This window comes from Pipistrellus hanaki (genome assembly GCF_964339955.1).
Source record: "Pipistrellus hanaki genome assembly, chromosome: 3".
Lineage (NCBI taxonomy): Eukaryota > Metazoa > Chordata > Mammalia > Chiroptera > Vespertilionidae > Pipistrellus > Pipistrellus hanaki.
Genome location: NC_140505.1, coordinates 34,609,766 through 34,631,602, shown reverse-complemented (window position 1 = coordinate 34,631,602; position 21,837 = coordinate 34,609,766). Strand labels below are relative to the sequence as shown.

The 21,837-nt window shown below is 38.9% G+C and overlaps 1 protein-coding gene across 1 annotated transcript in view; it reads left to right on the top strand.

Moving 5' to 3' along the window:
• Window positions 1-3,058: 3,058 nt before the first annotated feature.
• The window catches only part of ITGBL1 (integrin subunit beta like 1), a 199,107-nt gene continuing 180,328 nt past the window's right edge, over window positions 3,059-21,837 (top strand). Inside the window, exons 1-2 of the mRNA XM_084880277.1 lie at window positions 3,059-3,376; window positions 4,215-4,432. Of these exons, the coding sequence (XP_084736403.1) occupies window positions 3,279-3,376; window positions 4,215-4,432 (316 nt within the window). The 5' untranslated portion in view covers window positions 3,059-3,278. The remainder of the gene's footprint in view (window positions 3,377-4,214; window positions 4,433-21,837) is intronic.

The following is a 21,837-nucleotide window of genomic DNA, read 5'->3' as shown; positions in this document are numbered from 1 at the left end:
GTCAACAAATATAGTTTTGAATTAGATAACCTTTTGTTTTATTTTAATTTTCAATTTATTGATTTTTTTTTTCGAAAGAGAGAGGAAGGAAGAGAGAAAGAATATTCAATTTGTTGCACTTATTTATACATTCATTGGTTGATTCTTGTATGTGCCCAGAAGGAGTTCGAAATCAAAACTTTGGCATATCAAGATGACACTCTCACCAACTGAGCTAACTGCCCAGGACAGATTAGATTACCTTTTATCTTAAAAAAAAATCCTTTGAAACATCCTTAGATTCTGTGATTTTGTGACCTGTGGAGTCAAAGAATACAACCAAGGACTAAGATGTTTCCAATTCCTTTGAGTTTGGTTCCAGAGGCTGGGCGTCTACTAACCTGGCTTCTCTTCAGAGCTCTCACAGGGTCTTCAGAGTCCATGAGAGACGTGGGGCCTTCCATTCAGCAATGGAGCTCAACATCTGCTCTCACTAGAATGTGTGTTCTTGAAGTTTCTGCAAACAGGGAGATGGGAGATAGTAGGTATCTAGGGCTTAGGCAGAAGAACAAAAACACCAACAAAAAGTTTGCTAAAAGGAGAGGATTTAAGTTGGTCTTTTTATTTTGAGAGTTTTCATGGATCCAATACTTTCTACTGAGTCAGCCACAATGAAACTATTTCAACTTACTGGGAATATTATTTCTGAGTCACAGTAATATAATGATCAGGACATTTAAATGTTTTCAGTCACTAGTACATACTATCTTTACATCATAGCAGCATACTCTTAATGATAATATTTTTTATTGCACACCACTCTATGAAAATACCACAAGTTAAAGAAATTTCTTTTAATTCATGAAAGAAACGTTCCAACATCAGGTCTCAATTTCACAATGATTCTTTTTTTCCCCTCAGAAAATATGCAAACAGTAAGTAATTCATGACTCATTTATTAAAAGTCCCATGATTTCAGTGTAAATTCCTAGTGAGGCTTTGGAATTGAGGCTTCCTTTCTACTATTCCCATATTCTCTGAGTCACCAAGGTTTTTAGACATTGGCAGGAGAGCCTGTTCCTACGTCCTTGTAGTGTTACACGTGGCTAGAAAGGAATATAATGTCAGAATTTGAACTGTGAGTATAAATACCATGCATAGATCCAGGCATCTGTGGCCCCAGCCCTCAGCCCTGGGCTTTGCAAGGCTCCTCCAATGGTGATGGGCAAATAGATTTCTCAGGATCTTGTTAAAATACACCTCGTGATTCAGGAGGTCTGGGGTTGCGACCTGTGAACCTGCATTTCTAACAAGTTCCCAAGTGCTGCTGCTGCTGCTGCTGCTTCAGGTTCACAAATCCACTTTGAGAACTATTGGTTTAATGAGTCCCTCTGTCTTTCCTCCAGACACACCTCCTCCCTATAAGGTGAGTCTTTCATGCAATGCAGGAAACCTGCCAAACCAAAGCCTATGTCATTCCTTCTGAAGCAGGACTCCAAGAATTCCCTTCCCAGATCACTCTCTGGCCTATGCACACTTTTCCTCAGTCTATATACTCTATGATAGATCCAGCCACCAGCCTGTACATATCAGGATCTGAGGGCTGATGAAGGGAGAGTTATTTGGAGGAGGCTTAGCTGTGTGCGCTGGGATGTGCCCGGAGAGAGCTCCTCCTGGTACAGACTGAGGCTGAGGAAGAGAGAGGGGAGGGGTGGGCTCCAGCAGGCAAATGCTGGGATGGTCTTATGTCTGTTTATATAACTGACAAGGAGAAATTCCATCGTGTTATAGCTTAGTCCAATTTTAAGGTCATAGAATCACAACTTGGATAGTTCTGTTCATGAGGATCCTTGCATCCAAAGTGCTCTTCTGAGAAGATGGGAACAATCTTCCCTTGCATATAACCCTCCACAGCAATTTTCCCCAATGACGACACAATTTAGGGGACAGTGTGTAGTGTGTGGGGTTTGAGATTCCACAGATTTTAGCTGAAATCTCGCTTAAACTTCTTGAGTGATTTTGAGAGTGTCAGTTACTTTTGCACAAGAGGCCATTCTTTGCCCTCAGTTTCTTAATCTTTAAAATGAGAATACAAAATGAGAATAAAATGAGAATACAAATGCTTTCCTACTCTTTTGAACTACTTATCCTTCATCCATTAGCTCAAATGCCACCATATTGATTAGATCAGGTGCCTCTAGATAATCTGGAAGTCACTGCACTTTTTCATTGCACTTGCAAACCTTTGTCCTTTAATATTTGTCTTTTTGTCTTGTTTAATGTCTATTGACCCACTGGATATTGAGAGCAGGGGCCGTGTCTCCTTCATTTCCTTAATTGTGTCCTCACTATCTGGCACACAGGGAGGCCAGGACCTAATAGATGCTAAACCCATGCTTGCTAAATGAGCAAACAAGTGTTTGGTTATTGTCACAATTAGAGATAAAATATACTAAGTGACTGGCACATAGTAGGTGCTTCATAAATGACATGGGTGAGCTTCAGTGCAATGGATATTATAATTAGACATTTTATCTTGTTTCCTTCTACTTGACTCACGGAGGAAACTGGGGTGAATTTGGGACAACCACGATTTGAACTGTCCAAGTCAAGGAAAAAATGTGGTGTGATAAACTACTGGCTTGAACAACTAGAATCAGGATACTCTTTTCAAAGGCTCAAGAAATGAAAAAACCACAACTTAAAACAAAGGGAAAAAAGTACAAGTAAAAGTTTTGCTTGTCAATTTTGCTAGTTCCTCAGAGCTCATGCCCCCAATAGTGAATCTTCTTAAAAGACATGCGGTGTATAACTCCTTTGCCCAAGTCCTCACGCTGACATTCTCTGCCTCCTCCACCCCCACTCCCCTCACTTCTTGGGGATTATTTTATCTGTCCCTTCCGTATCAGCCAGCCCAAATATTATCCTGTCAAATATTTCTGGGGCCTCTACTTGAAGAGACATTTCTTTTTTTCTTTTTAATGTCAAAATAAACCATCTGCTTGTACAACTGTTTCTAATTACTTTCCTGCCTAAACTCTCCACTTGAGGGGTTTGGCACCAGCACCCCGCCCAGAGCGGTGCTGCTGCCCAAATCTTCGCAGGCATCTCATCAACTGCACTTGCAGCTCCCGGCAGAGCCCGGAACCTGCGCGCCTGAGTGTCCGTGTGTCCGTCTGCCCTGCCTTCTGCTGGTGGCACCTCGCCCTCCTGCAGCACCCCCTTCACCCCCCTCGCCCCCCCGCGGTGAGCCCCTCCTTGCAGAAGCACAGCTCGCCTCCACAGCCCTGGAGCTCAGCATGCGTCCCGCAGGCACCGGGAACTTCTTGCTGCTGGCGTGCTCCCTCCTCCTCGTGGTGCTGTCAGCTGTTCCTCAAAACTTCTCGCCATCTCTGAGGTGAGTTTGGTTTGTTATTCAAGACGGGCTTGCCCTGCTTTGTGTGGCTGCCCCGCGGAAGTTTGGGCACGGGATGAAGGATTTCAACCTGCTCCAGTTCCTTTCTTCCTATCTATGCCGCGTGTGGCTGCTCTTCTGTTTTTTTGCTTGTACTTTGGGGGGGGGGGGGGGGGGGAAGAGAATCATTGAATAAATAAATAAGTTCCTCCTGCGCCAATACATATCTGGAGGAATTTCTGCCATGAGTTAAAGGTGTTGCATTTTGTATTACATTTATTTGTATTTGTAAAAGACTGTGAGGCACATTGCAAAGCTAAGCTTTTAAAAAGCATTAGTGTATAAGCACTGCTTCATGCAACTTTTTAAAAAGCTGTTTGTCTTATGCCATCATAACGTGTTCAGCTCTCTCTCTATATATTCATTTCTTCCTTTTCATAAAATAACTGTCCCTGGCCACCAGGGCGTAATGGGACTTTTCAAAAGTAACTGAAAAGTCAGCTAAGTGTCAGACTTTGGATTAATTTGCATTTAATCTTAATGTGCATGTAGGATTCGGGTACAAACTTCCAAGGGGCAGGCTGGGTCACCTCTAATCAACCGGAAGATGGTCCTATTCCCAGGTTGGGCCGGTCATCGCTTAGACATTTTGGGTCAGGGTCATTTCTCAGGTGATAGCTTCTGGGGGGTGCCTAGAGGAAGCCTGGCCCCCAGAGCAATGTGGGGCCTCCTGGGGTTCTGCCTGCATCTGGGTGGGCACTGGGAGGAAACGTGGGCTGGGAGCAGCAGGAGCAGCGTCTGTGCTTGACCAAGGCCCTGCTGTGGTTTGTCGCCCATGCAGGAGCGGGCCAGGTGCCACGTGCAGGCTGTCCCGGGCCGAGTCCGAGCGCCGGTGCAGGGCGCCCGGGCAGCCCCCAGGGGGCGCTGTGTGCCACGGCCGGGGCCGGTGCGACTGCGGGGTCTGCATCTGCCACGTGAGCGAGCCGGGCGTGTACTTCGGGCCCCTGTGTGAATGCCACGAATGGGTGTGCGAGACCTACGACGGGAAGACCTGCGCAGGTAAGGGGGCAGAGGGGGCGCTGTCTCCTCCCTCTGAGTCCCCAGCACCCGCGGGAGCCAGGACACACTTCCTTCTGGGGCAGAGAAATGTAGGGAAAGACCTCTGTTGACAGCCCTCCTGGAAGTCACTGCCATCCCAAATGGATCCTTTTGTTAGGCAATTCCGGAATTATGCATGATAATACTCTCCTCCACCCTAGAGATCCAACTCAAGTAGGAATAGTATTTGCAAAACTCATCCACTTGACTTATCTCACTTGTCTCTATTTTTAGTTTCTTATTACAGACTACACCTCCCAACTTCCTCACAAAAGGAGTTCTTTGGCTGGGTCCCCCACTAACGTTAATCATAATATTTGCAGAACATAAGCCTGAGTTTTATTTTTACTAGGGCAATACAGGGAAATAATATTTTTCCTAAATTCCAGGGTGGGGCAGGTAGTGTCTTTGAACTCTGATTTGCCCTCTCAAACTTAGGATATCATTCACAGCTATAAGTGCATATCAGGAACTGTGACAAGGAAAACACAAGTCGTCCATATTTACTTAGAAGCCACTGCTTTTGTACTGTTTTAGCTGCTTGAAATTTTTAGCTGCAATGAAACTTGTTATTTTGTGAGGGTGGAGTGAAAATAAATTCATTACCTTGCACATTTAAAAAAATATATTTTTTTTATTGATTCAGAGAGGAAGAGCTAGGGAGAGAGAGAAACATCAATGATGAGAGTGAATCATTGATCAGTGCCTCCTGCAAGCTCTATACTAAGTATCGAGCCTGCAACCCTGGCATGCGCCCCGACCAGGAATTGAATTGTGACTTCCTAGTTCATAGGTCCATGCTCAACTACTGAGCCATACTGGCTGGGCACCTTCTACATTTTTAAGTGATTTGGGCCCTGATTTCAGAAAGGGTCAAGGTATTTATAGAGAACACCCCACCCTCTACCAGTTTCACCTAAATATGCCATTTACTTAAGGCCAAGAACCTCAATTAGGTCATTGTGAATGATACAGGCACTCTGTTAGTATAAGGACAACACAATGCATTCCAACCAGGGATTGGCATATTTGTAGGGGGGGAAAAGTCACAATTTATTTACCCACAATATGTCTAAGAATAGAGTCCAATGCTAACATATAGAGATCAAGAATATGTTTATAGCAAAATGCTTTTTTTCTTGGCACCTGGGCCCCGGAGAGCATAGAGGGAATACTTAATATGCAGGCTGCTTGGCAGTGGAAAAAATAGTCATAGAAGTAATTCAGATGGGCACAGGTGCTTCTATGTGATTTGTTTACGCTAAGAAGACTGCAGCTCAACCCTTTAAAAATAGTGAATGCCACAGCTTGTTATTTTAACTTCATCACTCCCATAAGCTTCAATGCTTAGCTTTGGAATGAAAGCTAAGTATTGTCTAATATTTCATTCCAAATTCAACTTCTACCCTGCTTTTCTGGATTTTATTGCCTCTGGCAAGGCCTCTTCAATATCATGAGCTCTGAATACTTTTTTTTTAAAGGACATTTTCTATTGCTCTTTCATTGGAAAAGAAGAGGTAAGATGCAGTCTTCAACCAGTGAAATAGTCATCAATTCATCTGCTAAAACCAGAAGAAGTTTCTCTGGTTCCTATCTTTAAAATGATGCAGACGGAATGCTGTGGTATACTGCGTTCTTTTTTATATCCCATGGAAAGTGATTTGTTGTTTAACCATAACATCTTAGTCACTGCATTCCTTCCTCCCTGGTATAAAATGCAGTAACTGCGTCATCCATGGCATTGCTTGTATGTTCATTTCTGCAGAAGGCAGTCTGTGTCTCTTCATTTCAAGGTCGAATGAAATAACTGCTCATTTTCCATTCCCATCACTCTGACTGACGCCCTCTGAGGCCTGTGCTACAGGGCCTGGTGCAGAATCTGCCCCTGCAGATGCTCTGACTATCTTTGCCCGGTCCAAGGAGGAAATCCTTACATACAGACCATAGGACTGCCTTGCCAGCTTGCCCACTTGTTCTTTGCTTTAAATTTAGCTTCTCAATTTCACCTTCGATTGTTCCCCCCTAGCCCGTTTGCTCAGTGGATAGAGAGTCGGCCCGTGGATTGAAGGGTCCCAAGTTTGATTCCAGTCAAGGGCACATGCTTGGATTGTGGGCTCAATCCCCAGTAGGGGGCATATGGGAGGCAGCCAATCAATAATCTCTCTCATTATTAATGTTTCTATCTCTCTCTCTCCCTCTCCCTTCCTCTCTGAAATCAATAAAAATATATTAAAAAAAAAGAAGTAGTTCCAATAGTATAGCTAATAACATTGAAACACACAGGTTGTCTTTTTAAAAAATATATGATATGCATTGCTGTAATAGTATTATGTTTTATACAGGCCAGGCTGAGGGACCTCTAGTAAAATGTAAAAGACAGCCTGCTGCCCTAGCTGGTTTGGCTCAGTTTGGCTCAAATGGATGGATGGATGGATGGATGGATGGATGGATGGATGGATGGATGGATGGATGGGTTGGCTTTGTATATGTTGGGCATTTGACTCAGTGAAGCAATTTAGTTTTCTTAGTGTAGTCTGGTCCTGTTGTTATTGATCCAAAACTCAAAAGGTCGAGCAAGGATAGTTATTTTGGCCCAGTCTCACAGCAGCTGTGTGAGATACACCATGCCCTTTTAAAGTTAGGTCCATTGGGATTCTAATACTGCGAATCACAAGAAACGTAGTTATTTTAGTTTGAGCTGGTTGAAAGTCATTGCATTTACAAGATCACAAATGGTCTATTTCTTCCAGTATCCACTTGTTCCTGGCCGTGCATGTTCCTTAGACTTTAATAGTATGAAGCCTGGCCCAATGATTGGTCATATGGGTATTATATTCTAATAAGGAGTAACTTAATTTTGATGAAGTATGTTTTGAAGAATAGTAAAATGTTTGGTTACATTAAAAAAAACAACAACACCTTTTAGTTAATATTTCAAAATATCCCTGGAAACACCTAATAGCTATGATTATACTTAAATAAAATAATTGGTTTCTTAAAAAATATTTTCTGATCACTTTTAATATAAGTAGATCTACAGTTGTATGTTAAACAATTTATTCTTATATTATTTTTTTAACTAGAGGTCTAATGCATGAAATTCATGCACTGGGGTGTGTGTGTGTCCTGATCTGGGACCCCTCGGGGATGTCCTGCACCCTCTCCAATCTGGGACCTCAGGGGGATTGGACCTAAACTGGCAGTGTGACATCCCTCTCACAATCTGGGACTGCTGGCTCCTAACCACTCATCTGCCTGCCTGCCTGCCTGATTGCCCCTAACCACTTCTGCCTGCCAGCCTGATCCCTCCCCTGCCAGCCTGATTAACACCTAACTGTTCCCCTGCCAGCCTGATTGCCCCCAACTGCCCTCCCCTGCCAGCCCAATTACCTCCAGCAGCCCTCCCCTGCTGGTCTGGTCCCCCCCACCTGCCTTCCCCTGCTGGCCATCTTGTGACAATGTGAGAGAGGCCATCTTGTGATGACATGGGGCAGCCATCTTGTGAAGACCATCTTGTGATGACATGGGTGCAGCCATTTGTGAGGGTGTGAGGGTCAATTTACAAATTATCTTTATTATATAGGATTATTGTATTATTTTCCATACTAACAACTGTAAACCTACTTTTGCCATACTGCGCGTGCGTGTGTGTGTGTGTGTGTGTGTGTGTGTGTGTGTGTGTGACTTAAAAGAGTTTCAGTTTTGCATAGCTTGTGTGGCTCAGTGGTTGAGCATCAACCTATGAACCATAAGGTAATGATTCAATTTCTAGTCAGGGCACATACCTGGATTGTGGGCTTGATGCAGGAGGCAGGTGATCAATTATTCTCTCTTATCATTGATGTGTCTCTCTCTCTATCCCTCTCCCTTCTTCTCTGAAATCCATAAGAATATATATTTTTAAAAGAATATATGTTTTTAAAAAAGAGTTTCAGTTTTAATAAATGGGAAGAGCTAACTGAATTTAGCAAACACTTTTGATGTGCTGTACATCTCTGTTTGCTATTGAAGGGGGGCAGAAAGTTGAGGAGAGCTTCCCATTGAGTAGGGAGGTCAAGAGGAATATCAAATACCTATAATTCAGCACAGAATATAATTTCTACACATATTTTAAGGATTCCTTTAAGGCAAAAATTAAATGTGATATTTTGGTTAGACATTCTGGAGAATGTGGTAGCACATACATCTTTAAGTTTAAGAAGGTTTTTAGTCCAAAAGGTTGATTGTAGGAATTCTGAGTGAAAAAAAGTTCAAGCAAAGACATAGAGGCAGAAAAGTATGTGGGTATATTTGGGGAATAGTGATGGACTCTAGGTTTGGCTTGGCTGGATCCAGGGCTGTGGGGAAAGTAAGGATATATTGAGAGTTATAGATGGACATATTGTGGAGGACTTTGAACCTGGATATGATGTTTGTGCTCAGGTAAACAGTGTACGGGAGCCATGAAGTGGGTGAACATGGGAACCGTGGTTAGTGCTCAAACTCATGACAGGTAATGTGGTGCCTGAGGACACAGCAAATTGGAGTAGACACTCGAGGGGAGGAACTCCGTTTAGATGCCACTTATATTGTAATCCAACTGAGAGAGAATAAGGTTTGAATTATGATGAATTTTAAACACTTTGAAACCTGCTCCTTAACACCCTCTCCAGTAAAGGAATGTATTGAACAGATGGACTCTGATTGCCTCCTTTCTTGTAGTAAGTATTTTCATCATGGTCCTACTATCTCCTGTTGTTTCTATTTATTAATTTTTTTTAATTCTCATCCAAGGATATTTTTTTTTAAATTCTCATCCAAGGATATGTGTGTGTGTGTGTGTGTGTGTGTGTGGTGTGTGGTGTTGTTGTTTTATTTTTAGAGAGAGAGGATAGTACAGAGAGAGACAGAAATATCAATTTAAGAGAGAAACATTGGTTGGTTGCCTTCCATATGGGATCCTACTAGGGACTGAGCCTGCTCACCTTTTGGTGTATGGGGTGACACTCCAATCAACTGAGCCACCGGCCATGGCTCCTGTATTTTTGGAGAACGCATTCAGGAGTCTTCCACTACTAGCTCATTCACCCACTTAATGCAGTCCTCTTGTTTGAGCTCTGCCCTCCCTAGGTTCATCCATTTTGGATAAGTGTACCTTTTCTTATGCCAAATGACACATAAAATTTGAAGGTTTCCATCTTCAGGAAAGTGCCAGACCTGCACACCACTTTCTCTCAACTGCACTGCTTTCTGTGCACACCACTCTGCAGCTCCACCACAGACACCAAAATACATTGGCTTTGAGCCAGGCCATTCCCACACTTTGATAATCTAAGAAGCATATTTATAATATGATGGTACTTAGGACAAATAGTGCCACTGTGACAAGTTCAGCAGTTATTTTTTTTATTAAAATTTCCCCAGAAAGAAAGAGGAGCATATGGGAACAAAATTATTAGTGTTACAGGTTTTACATTTGCAAAGCATAAGCCTCCTTCATAGGGTCCTCAAAATTCTATATATTTGGAGACATGATGCTAAAAGTGACATCCCATGTCTCTTGGAATCCTCCTCCCAAAACAAACAAACAAACAAACAAACAAACAAACAAAACAAAAAAAACCTGCTCAGCTCTCTGGGCCTCAGACACAGATGTTAAATCAGACCAGTGACTCATGCTGCTCAGGGTTTGGACGTGGGTAATCAATGCCATAGAAACAGAGATCACAGATATAGCCCTTTTGTCTGAAGAATTTCCTGTCTGAGGAGTTATGAAGTAAGACAAGACATTTTCCTAAGTTCTATTTCCTCTTTCATGGGTCAATGCTCAACCACTGAGCAACACAGGCCAGACCCTTCCTCATTCTTAAAGCTAAATATGGACATGGAATAATATCCTGGCCAAAAAGTTGTAAACGAATGGAGCTGACTTGCAGAGGTATTTGTTTTGCCTGTGCACCTTTCTCCACCTGGAGTTCCAGCAGTCCTTTGAATCAAGAGATGAATAAGGTGACCACCTGTGAGGATGGCTTAGCCACAAAACAGGAATCTGGCTTACACTGGGGAGCTGCCAGGCCAGTCCTGGACAGCTTGCTTCTGGACTGCTTTTGCACATAAGAATAATAAAACTATCGAGAACCCAGATATCAACCCAAATCACTATGCTCAATTAATATTTGACAAAGGAGGCATGAATATACAATGGAATCAAGACAGTCTCTTCAATAAATGGTGTTGGGAAAATTGGACAGATACATGCAAAAGAATGAAACTAGATCACCAACTTACACCATACACAAAAATAAACTCAAAATGGATATAGGACTTAAACATCAGACGGGAAACCATAGAAATACTAGAAGCATCCACAGGCAGCAAAATCTCAGACATATGCCAAAAGAACTTCTTCACTGATACTGCCCCTAGGGCAATGGAAGCTAAAGAGAAAATAAACAAATGGGACTACATCAAAATAAAAAGCTTTTTTTACAGCAAAAGAAACCATCAACAAAACAACAAGAAAGCCCACTGTATGGGAGAACATATTTGCAAATGTTACCACTGATAAAGGTTTAACCTCCAACATCTACAGACAGCTTATACAACTAAATAAAAGGAAGATGAATGATCCAATTAAAAAATGGGCAATGGACCTAAATAGAATATTTTCAAAAGAAGACAGAAGGAAGGCCAAAGGGCACATGAAAACATGCTCTAAGTTACTAATTATCCGAGAGATGCAAATCAAAACAACAATGCGGTAGCATCTCACACCTGTCAGAATGGCCAACATCAACAAATCAACAAACGACAAGTGTTGGCGAGGTTGTGGAGAAAAAGGAACCCTCGTGCACTGCTGGTGGGAATGCAGACTGGTGCAACCACTGTGGAGAACAGTGTGGAGTTTCCTCAAAAAACTGAAAATGGAACTCGCATTTGACCCAGTAATCCCACTCCTAGGAATATATCCCAAGAAACTAGAAACACCAATTAAAAAGGATATATGCACCCCTATGTTCATAGCAGCACAATCTACAATAGCTAGAATTTGGAAACAGCCTAGGTGCCTGTCGGCAGATGATTGGATCAAAAAACTATGGTACATCTACACAATGCTGCCATAAAAAAGAAGGAATTCTCATCATTTGCAGCAACCTGGATGGAATTGGAGAACATCATGCTGAGCAAATAAGCCAGTCAATGAAAGAGAAACACCACATGACCTCACTCATTTATGGATAATAAAGAACATTATAAACTGATGAACCAAAAAATAGATATAGAGATAGTAAAGCAACAAGTAGACTGTCAAATTACAGCAGGTAGGATAGGGAGATCTGGGGGAGATAATAGATCAACCGAAGGACTTGTATACATGCATATAGGTACAACCAATGGACATAAAACTCTAGGGAGGGAGGGTATGTATGGGAGGGGGGGGGCAATGTTAAAATATGTACACAGATAATAATTTAATAAAAAAAAAAAGAAGAAAAAAGAACAATAAAACTTTCATCTTGTTTGCCCTGTCATTTTGGGTTTTCTGTCATTGGCAGCTAAGTATAAACCTATTTGAAACAATGGTTTTATTCAAGAAGTTCAAAACCATTAAAATAAAGCAAGAGTAGAGTATGCATAGTGATTGAGAGCTTGAATTCCTGAGACCTAAAGGGCTGGGCTTCACACCAATTTACCTTATATTTAGACTTCATTAGTTTGGATAAACTCCATGAGACTCCGTTTGTTCATCTCTACAATGGGGTATAATTAACACCCTGGGGAGGGTTATTGTAAAGTTTAAATGATAAGTGAAGGACTTAATAAAATAACTGACACATAATCATCATTCTAAATGGTAGCAATTATGACTGTGTTATTACTACTAAACCTAGAATCTCAAAGAGGATTATTCTAAGAAAAAAGGGAAAACATCTATGCTTTAAATGTATAAGTAACAAGTAACTAAGTGAACAGTGATGGGCGTATATTCCCTGTTTATATTGGACAGATACATGCAAAAGAATGAAACTAGATCTTTTGTTTCATTTAAAAACTTTATTTGTATTGATTTTTTTAAAAACTTTATTTGTATTGATTTTAGAGAGGGAGGAAGGGAAGAGAAAGAGAGAAATTGATGGCTGCCTTCTGCACAACCCTACTGGGGATTGAGCCTGAAATCTGGGCCTGTGCCCTGACTGGGAATTGAATGGTGATTTATGGTGCCCAAGGTAACGCTTCATCAACTGAGCTGCATAGGCCAGGGCCCTTTACTTCTTAATATGCTTTATATATACTAATTTTTTGCTTAGCAGTGTTTAGAGGTTACTATTTCTAGGAAATTGTGATGTAATATTTTAAAATTTGGTTACCAGAAATGAAATGACCAGAAAGAAATAATTTATGTATTTAAATGCTTAAATTTTTAAAATTTATCTGTATATTTAAAAAATTATTAAAACATGTTTGCTACAAAAAGTCAAACAATATATATGTGCATGAATAAAAATTAATACAGTGGAGATGAATTTTGTGTAGAAAACAGGTTCTACATCAGGACATTTGAAGTTTTGTGGATTGTTTTTTTTAATGTGTTTTTATTGATGTTTTCAGAGAGAGGAAGGGAAAGGGTGAGAGAGAGGGAAACATCGATGTGAGAGGAACATTTACCAATTGCTTTCTATTAGGCAGGGATTAAACCTGCAAACTAGGTCTGTGCCCTGACCAGGAATTGAATGGGTGACTTTTTGGTGCATGTGGCAATGTACAACTAATTGAGCCATACATGCCATGGTTAGACATTTGAAATTTAAATTTTACCCTGACAAGTATCTAAATAAGGCTCTGTGTTTGAGTTCGTTAAGCTGTCTCCAGCACAGGAAACACTAGAAAATGACTGGAAGGCCATTGTGGTTTGGGGCTGGGTATTAGATAAGCATCAGGTGGATTGTTCTTTTGGGGCCCCTCAGCCTGGTGAGATGCTCAAAGTAGGAGATACACACCAAGCACCTCAACCCACAGAGGGGACATCCCTTTCACACTCCCATTTTACACCCACTTGGGGCCTCTGCCCACCAAATGGAATGGCAGAATGTCTACACCACATGTGTCAAACACAGGGCCCGCGGGCCAAATCCAGCCCGCCAGGCCTTGCAATGTGGCCCGCACCGCGCTGTCATCACTGCACTCCGCTGTCAGTTTATGACATTGTCAGTTTATGACTGTTCAGTAAACCAGCGTTTTTCAACCGCTGTTCCGCGGCACACTAGTGTGCGGCGAAATGTTGCCTGGTGTGCCGTAGGTGCAGACAAGACAAGAATTTTATAATTTTTCACTATTTTGTTTACTTAATATTTCATAATAAAGTAATTATAAAATACTTTCTTTGTGTTTATTTGATTCCTATTCAAGAGAATTACTTTATATATAGTCAATATAGGCACAGAGTTAAATTTTTTAACATTTTCTAATGGTGGTGTGCCTCGTGATTTTTTTCATGAAACAAGTGTGCCTTTGCCCAAAAAAGGTTGAAAAACACTGCAGTAAACCATTCGGCCCGCGATTTAGGCAAGATTTTAGATTTTGGCCCCTTCTCTGATTGAGTTTGACACCCCTAGTCTACACAGTTAAAATTGTTATTTCACCTCCTTTTATTGCCAAATATATACCTTAAATCCCTAAGCTCATATAATTGAATTCAGGTAAGTTAAATATGTATGTGTGAGACTCCCCTTTAACGTCCCTCTTAATCGTAACCTTTGGAAATAATCAACATTAAATTTAGGATGTATACTTTCATATTTACCATAGTTATATAAATACTAGGGGCCTGGTGCATGAATTTGTTCATGCACCAGTGGGGTCCCTCTGCCTGGTCTGCAGGATCAGGCCCAAACTGGCTCTCTGACATCCCCTGAGGGGTCCTGGATTACAAGAGGGCACAGACCAGGCGGAGGGACCCCACCAGTGCACAATTGGAACCTGAGAGGGATGTGGGAGCTTGGCCAGCCATGGAGGGATTGTAGGAGGGTTCCAGGGCATGTCCAGCCCATCTTGCTCAGTCCCAATTGGCTGGACTCTAGCAGCAAGCTAACCTGCTAGTCAAAGCATCTGTCTCCTGGTGGTCAATGCACATTATAGAGAGTAGTTGAGTGGCCTTAGCATATACTAATAATTAGCATATTATGTTTTGATTGGTTAAATAGGTGACCGGATGACCAGACACTTAGCATATTAGGCTTTCATTATATAGAATGTGTGTTGAGCACATACACACACATATACACACATACACACAGCTATGTTTTTCTCTCTCTTGTTTTTTCCTTTAAGAATATATAATATCATGGCCATCATTCTTGTTTAATGATATGTATAATTAGGAATTTTAATAGACATATAATGTTTTATAGTATGAATGTATTATTTTGTTAAACAGTATTACTGAACATTCTGGTTTTTGTTACTTTTTAAATAAATAGGTAGATAGATGATAGATAGATAGATAGATAGATAGATAGATAGGTAGTAGATAGGTAGTAGATAGATAGATTTTAAAAAGTATTTTCAAGTGCCAATTTAACATTGTACATACCTATTCATACAGATACATGTACACAGTTCTGACTCTTGCAACTACATGTAGACATTTCCACCAGGGGATGTTGGGTTCGAAGGCACAAAGGAGGAAGGAAGGGAGTCACCAGCCAATAGATATGTTAATAAAAGTGTCTTCAAACATTGCTGATCTCAGTAAAGGGAAACTTCAGATGAGGTGTACTGGGATATCTGAAGCCTTTTTCTTTAGGAAAATTTAGATTCCAAGCCTGGTGTGGGATTCAAGGTCAAGAGTCACATCTGAGAAGGGGAGAAGTGTAGTATTGCTGGTGCCAAGAGAACCAGAGGGATTTTCCATAGCATTTTCAGGCCTCCACACAGGTAAATTCTCAAGATATTTCCATTAACTCTTAAATTGTTAAGAATAGAGAGCTGCAAGAAGGTTGCAAATCTCATTTTCTTTGGAAAAGAATACTTTGTCTTTTCAAAGATCATATTTCCTGGCAAATAAGAAACTGTATTTGTAATAGAACTCATTCTTCTGTCTGCTCCAAATAATCTTAGTTAAGCCTGTGTAGAAGAATGACGGCTTTATAAAGGGGCAACAAAATAAGACCTTTTATAAGGTCTGACCTTGTGTCACCCCAGGCATAACTTGTGAGGTAAGATAATTTTCTATGCCAAGAGACCTATCATCCTAATTGTACCTAGGCTAGTTCAAATACGTAATTATTCCAAGTGGATAGCTACCCACTCTATTTTCCTGTTTTATTATTGTATCCACATACTTCCTAGGGAATGGCAGGCTAAAAATATATATTTTTTTAAAAGTCAGTGAGTTTTGGTATTGCTCAAAAACTTGTATGGCAAGGCAGTAATTGTAAATTTGTGAGTCAATTGGGGTGGTAAGAAGCAAAATTGAAAGTTAAAACATGGTAAATATATTTCCCAATTGGTTACTACTGCTCTTTCAAAACTCATTTTCTGCTGTGCAAAATAGTTAAACAAAACTAATTATTTTTCTAAACAAAGTGACTTGGCCATTTAAATATTTTCCTCTTCAAAACACAAAAACTAATTTTTTTTCTTGCTGTTTTGGTCAACACCATTAGTTATGTAAACTCCAAGAGCAATCTTGACATGGAAATAATTTATTTGTTTTAAGAAAGAAAATGTTTGATTTATTAGCTATGTACTGGATAGACTTCTCTCAATTGCTGCTTGGATGGATTTGAACCTTAAAATTAATGCCACATTATCAATGCAAAAGAATAATGGGAAAACGTCTACTTATATTTGAGTGTGCTTTGCTAGAAAATATTTTTGTACATATGACTTTATTCAATTCTTAAATGTCTTTTAAGAGATAGTCAAAATTATTATTCTCCAACTATCATACTATGTAATTGAGAAGAAATCATTAGAGGGCTGCTCTTCAAGCACATTAAAGTTGTTCTGAAAACACATACTTAGGTAAATATTTTCATAAATTTGAAGTTCTAAAATGACAACATAATTGGAGAAACCTTATTTTTACATTTAAAAATATATATTCTGTTGACATTTTTTCCATGGAAAAGCATATTTGGACCCTCATTTTTGTCTTATGCCAGAGAAGTACACATCGAAGCTCAAATAGTGAGCAGAACACCTTACTCATTTAGCATCAAAAGAAATTCAGGTAACAAAAATCACTTACATTTTTTGTCATACCAACAAAGAGCATTTTTCTTAGCTGCAATTGAAATTCTTAGAGTGACTGCATTTAGCACCAACTGTTATCCAAATAAGGATTCTCTGGAGTCAGCAATTGGAGAAATTTTTCCATAAACTTTGGTTTTCTTTGTCTATAGAAGTGAAAGAAAAAATAGATAGGAGAGTTGAACATATACGTTTGTTATTTCATGGATATTAACTACTGTTATTTTGTGTATTACATATTTGGCTATTTTGAATAGATCACATTAGATATTATCTTTTGCACTTATGAAATCTAACTATTTATAATATGAAATCTAAAAATTCAAATACATGGGTATTTTAATATGTATAGCCTTTTTGAGAACAAAGAGATGCAAATGAACAGAAATGCATGATGAGGGAAGAAAGGTATCTATATAGAACTGAACAACTTTGATTGGACCATCATGAGAGTTTACTTTGTACTTTGAAAATGAGTGTGTCAATCTTTGGGTTGTGACATGAAAGCTTCTGGGGACATCCTACAAATGTCACTCATCAATCCGCTTGGGATTCCTGAGATCCTACTGCTTCCAAATGTCATTCCTGCTACTTTGTCAGATGTAGGATTCTAAGAGTCATGAGTGGCAATGCCCTGATCTGTTATGAATATAATCTTCATTGAATTTAGTAATCTTCCCTTTGAGAAAGCTAAGTGAGCAGGTTTGGATAGGATGGAAATGCAGAGGCCGAGAGCTCTAATTAGTACTTAGGAACTGGAAAGAAAAACAAACTGTTCGATCTCCACTAAAATTACTTATTCTGTGACTTTGTGCAATCACTTGACTTCGCTGAACTTCAGTTATTAAATTTAGCAATAATTTATTAAATAGTTCCAAAATATGTCTAGAAGAGGACGGGGTACTGGTAGATGGGGAACTAGAACCATCAGAAAGAAGCAGGAGCTGAATCCAGTGAAACTGCAGGTTTAAGAAAGAGGTGGAAGACTTCCCTTGCCTACGGGCGGTCACTAAAGAGATAAGCCCTGTTACCTTCAGCTCACCTTCAAAACTCTACTATTTTTGAGAAATTTCAGAACTTTAATTTCCATCAATTATTATTTAATGAGTGCTCAATGTGTGCCTGGTATTGTAATATAGGCATTAATATTGTATAGAGTGGGTTTGGCATTTAATTCCCAACTATCTGCACAATTATTAAAGTACAATAAAATAATATTTATGTGCATATTGAAATTTGTACCCTGAGTGTGTAGGTATCAAAAAATTGTAGTATCTGCTACTCTTTCCATAGACAAGTTAACTAGTCAAAGCATCATGAGTTTGAAGAAAAATTAGTAAATAATAAGTATGGGGTATTGGGAGGAGAATAGCAAGGTCTAGAAAAAAATTCTTTGGAATACAGTTAAAAGTTGTTTAATTCTAATAATGTATCTCATATTGTTATGAAATTGAGACATGGTAATGATAATACAGTTAACATTGCTGCATGCTTCTTGTGTGGTGTTAAATTCTCACAGTCAACCCATTGGTTAGGTCATCTTGCCATTCTAGAGATAAAGACTTGAGCCAGAGAAAGATTAATGGAATATTTAGGATCACATTTTGTTTGACATCAAAAGCTATGCAGTCACTTATATTTAGCACAGTGCCCAAGAACATTGAATTCCTTTTCTGCAATTTTGAGTTAACATATGCAATATTAATACACAATAATTAAATGTGTGTGTTTTTCCAAATGTGGAAGTGTGAGAGGCAGGTTAGTGAGAAAAATTCAAAGGGAAAAATTCTGAGGGTTCAAAAATTGACTCTGCCCATTACGAACTATATGATCTTGGGAAGTTAATACACTTTCTTGTGCCTCTGTTTCCCCATCTCTGTGTTATTGTGAGAATAAGGACTAAGGAAAATCCCTGTATAACAAAAATAACCTTACTTTTTTTATAGATATTACTAATCTATTTCCATATAACTACAATTCTGTACTCCTCAAAGGCAGGATGAATTTTATCTAATACTCTGGCTTAGTTAGGGTTTTATTGTTATTGATATAAGAATGCTCCATTACAAACCAGCCCAGAATTTGGTGGCTTATCAAAAACAAAAACCAAAACTAATACTTATGCCTTATTCTTGGGTGTGCAGTTCAGCAACAACTCTGCTGGGCAAGGCTGGATATCAGGCTCCAGGTGGGACTCAGGTCTGGTCCACATTATCCTTATGCTCTTCGGGGTAGGCTTATATCACAGTTCACAGTAACACTGGAGGGTGAGAGAAAATACTGGATATTTCCTAAGGCTTTGTGCAACTGTACTTTATAATCATTTACCATTAAGCAAAAGGAGCCACATGGCCAACACTAGTATCTATACTGTGCCTTCCTTCTCCTGTGCTCTGCAAGATGGCATGGTTGGAGGGAGTCAAGTTGTTGACAGCAATACTTCTATCAACCACAGGATTTAACATAGGCTTCAAATATGGTGGCTTCTCAGTGAAATTAGTTGATTGATGTGATTGTGAATATCTGACTGACACTTAAATTTATTTTGGAGGTAAGAATGTTTTGTTTTTAAGTGTAACTAAATTAATTACATAGAAAATTATATTGGCATCCTGAGGATCTTTATGAAGAGGCAAGAAAACTAAGAAGCAAAAATATATCCTTAGCTAATATACATTGAGGGAATTTATCTTAATCTCATGAAAATGAATGCCTTAAACATAGACTTAATATATTAAGGGTCAAAGGTTAAGTGTTCATTTCTACTGTACTTAAATTTACTCAATATGTCATTTTATGGCATCTTCCAACTGATCTTTGTATAAATGTGTGTGCCAAATTCCATAAAACTGGTTTGGTCAAAACCAAACTCTTGACGCATGTCAATGAGAAAGGTTCAATAATTTTTGTTTTCATATGAACATTCAGTAAGCCATTATCTATCATTAGTTAAATTACTATCTTTAATTTTCACATTTTTCTACCTTAAAAGAATATTTTATGGTAATCATTGATGTATGAGGATTTCCTAACACCCTTTTATCTGTTGTTTCTGGTAACTCTGTGCCTCAGTTGGTTCTTTTCCTTTGTGTTGTATGTGGCTCGTATGGATCAGTTGATTAGAGCACCATCCTGTACATCAAAAATTGGCAAGTTTGATTCCTGGTCAAGGCACATACCCAGGTTGCAGGTTCAATCCCTAATCCAGAAGAGGTGGCCCATCAATGTTTCTCTCTGTCTCAGAAAAAAAAAAATCAATAAACATTTTAAAAAGAATATTTTATGTAGCATATCTTTGATTCCTTCAATAAGTTATTTTTGAAATTCCTTTTGTCTTCTGTGAACCTTTAAAATGCATAGGAATAAGTCAACATATTTCATATTATTTAGATTTCTCTTTTTCAAATTAAAAAAAAAAGAATTTACTTAAGAATAAAGGAGAATGTAAAGAGTTTTAAATTGTGTGAGCTGTCAACAAAATAATTAGTTGGCTAGCCAACCAGTGTAAACTAATTGACAACACTGTTAGGTAGTTAATTAACTGATTCAGAATGTATTTCCTGTATCTAATGAGGGACTGTAGGTCCTTTAGGGAATACTTTTTCATAATGTTTGATTAGTTTTGAAATTTAAAATACTTGGTTTTATTTGAAGCTCATAGGACTATAAATATTTTTGACAAAAATGTGTGTATTAATTGTTAGAAAGGTTGTATAAATTAGCCACCATCTTTAAGAGTTGAAATTCTGAAAATGCCCTGTTTTCTTATATATGAAGAGCCAAAGACTTATATACAGATATAAAATAAGAGATGTACATATTTGTGTTGTATGTGTACAATTTTATGTCATTTGTTTATGTCAAAGACTTATATACAGATATAAAATAAGAGATGTACATATTTGTGTTGTATGTGTACAATTTTGTGTCATTTGTTTATTCAAGCACCATCTATTTACTAGGCAACTGTTGTGGATGAGACCCTGCATTGGTAGCTGTAGGGATTATAAAGATTAAAATATATGATTATTTTTCTTGGGAAATGTAGTAATAGGTTTAAATTATAGTATACTGAATTATTAAAGAGGTAAAAGTGCCTCACACATGGGGAGTTTGAGCTATTTTGAAGATAAATAAGATATTGACTAGTGGGTGTGAGAGTACTGACATTCTAGTTAGGGGGCAAAAATAAGCAAAATTTGAAGGTAAACAGAATGGGTAGTAGTCTTGATTGTTTACGTCATTGGATTTTTTCTGAGAGGTTATCCAAAAGAAGCCTGCAAAGATAGGTGGGAACAGCTCATAGAGAGCCTTTCAGTGCAAAAATAAATAAATAAATAAATAAATAAATAAATAAATAAATAAATAAATGATTGGACAGCCCTTGGCAGGCAATGGTGAGCGGGTAATTTTCTTTTCCAGACAGGGAATTGATCTTGGGGTAAATGGAAAGAGAAAAGCCTTTAAATGGAGGGAACAATGAGAAAGTTATTTTAATAGCCAAGAGTGAACACTAATAATGTTATGAATGATGTTGTTCATAGAAAGAAAATAGAAAGAATGATGTTAACTACATCGTTATATGATGGAAATGACAGAGGTAGGAAACTGTACTGGGGAGGTGGTGGCAAGATTCAATTGGTAAAAGTAAACTATTATAGTCATTCTGCAACCTCCCAGGACTTCCTCCGGAGTCCTGGGACTATTTATCATTTGAAATTAAAGGGCTAAATCTTTGCATATGTAAAGCAATCTTGCCCTACTCTAGGGCTAAGTATTTCCTCATTCAAATACCAGCCACTTGAGGGATTGGAGGAAGCTATATTGGGGTTAGAAATAGGAAGCTGAGAAGGCAGTGTTTTTGAGAGCAAAGGGATGAGGAGCAATTGTTCATAATATAGCCCTCTGAAGGTGACAAGTGGTGGCCAAAAAATATATAAATTCCCAAAGATTGCCAATTTATCACATAATGAGCATGTCCTAGAAGCTGAGAAATTTTAAGAAGTTAATGACTGATCCCAACTCATTTTCTCTCAAATTTTACATCTAGATAAGTTTTTAGTTATTTAGATACATATTTTTATGTGTGGATGTCTAGTACACTTTGACTCTTTACTAGTAGATATGACCAT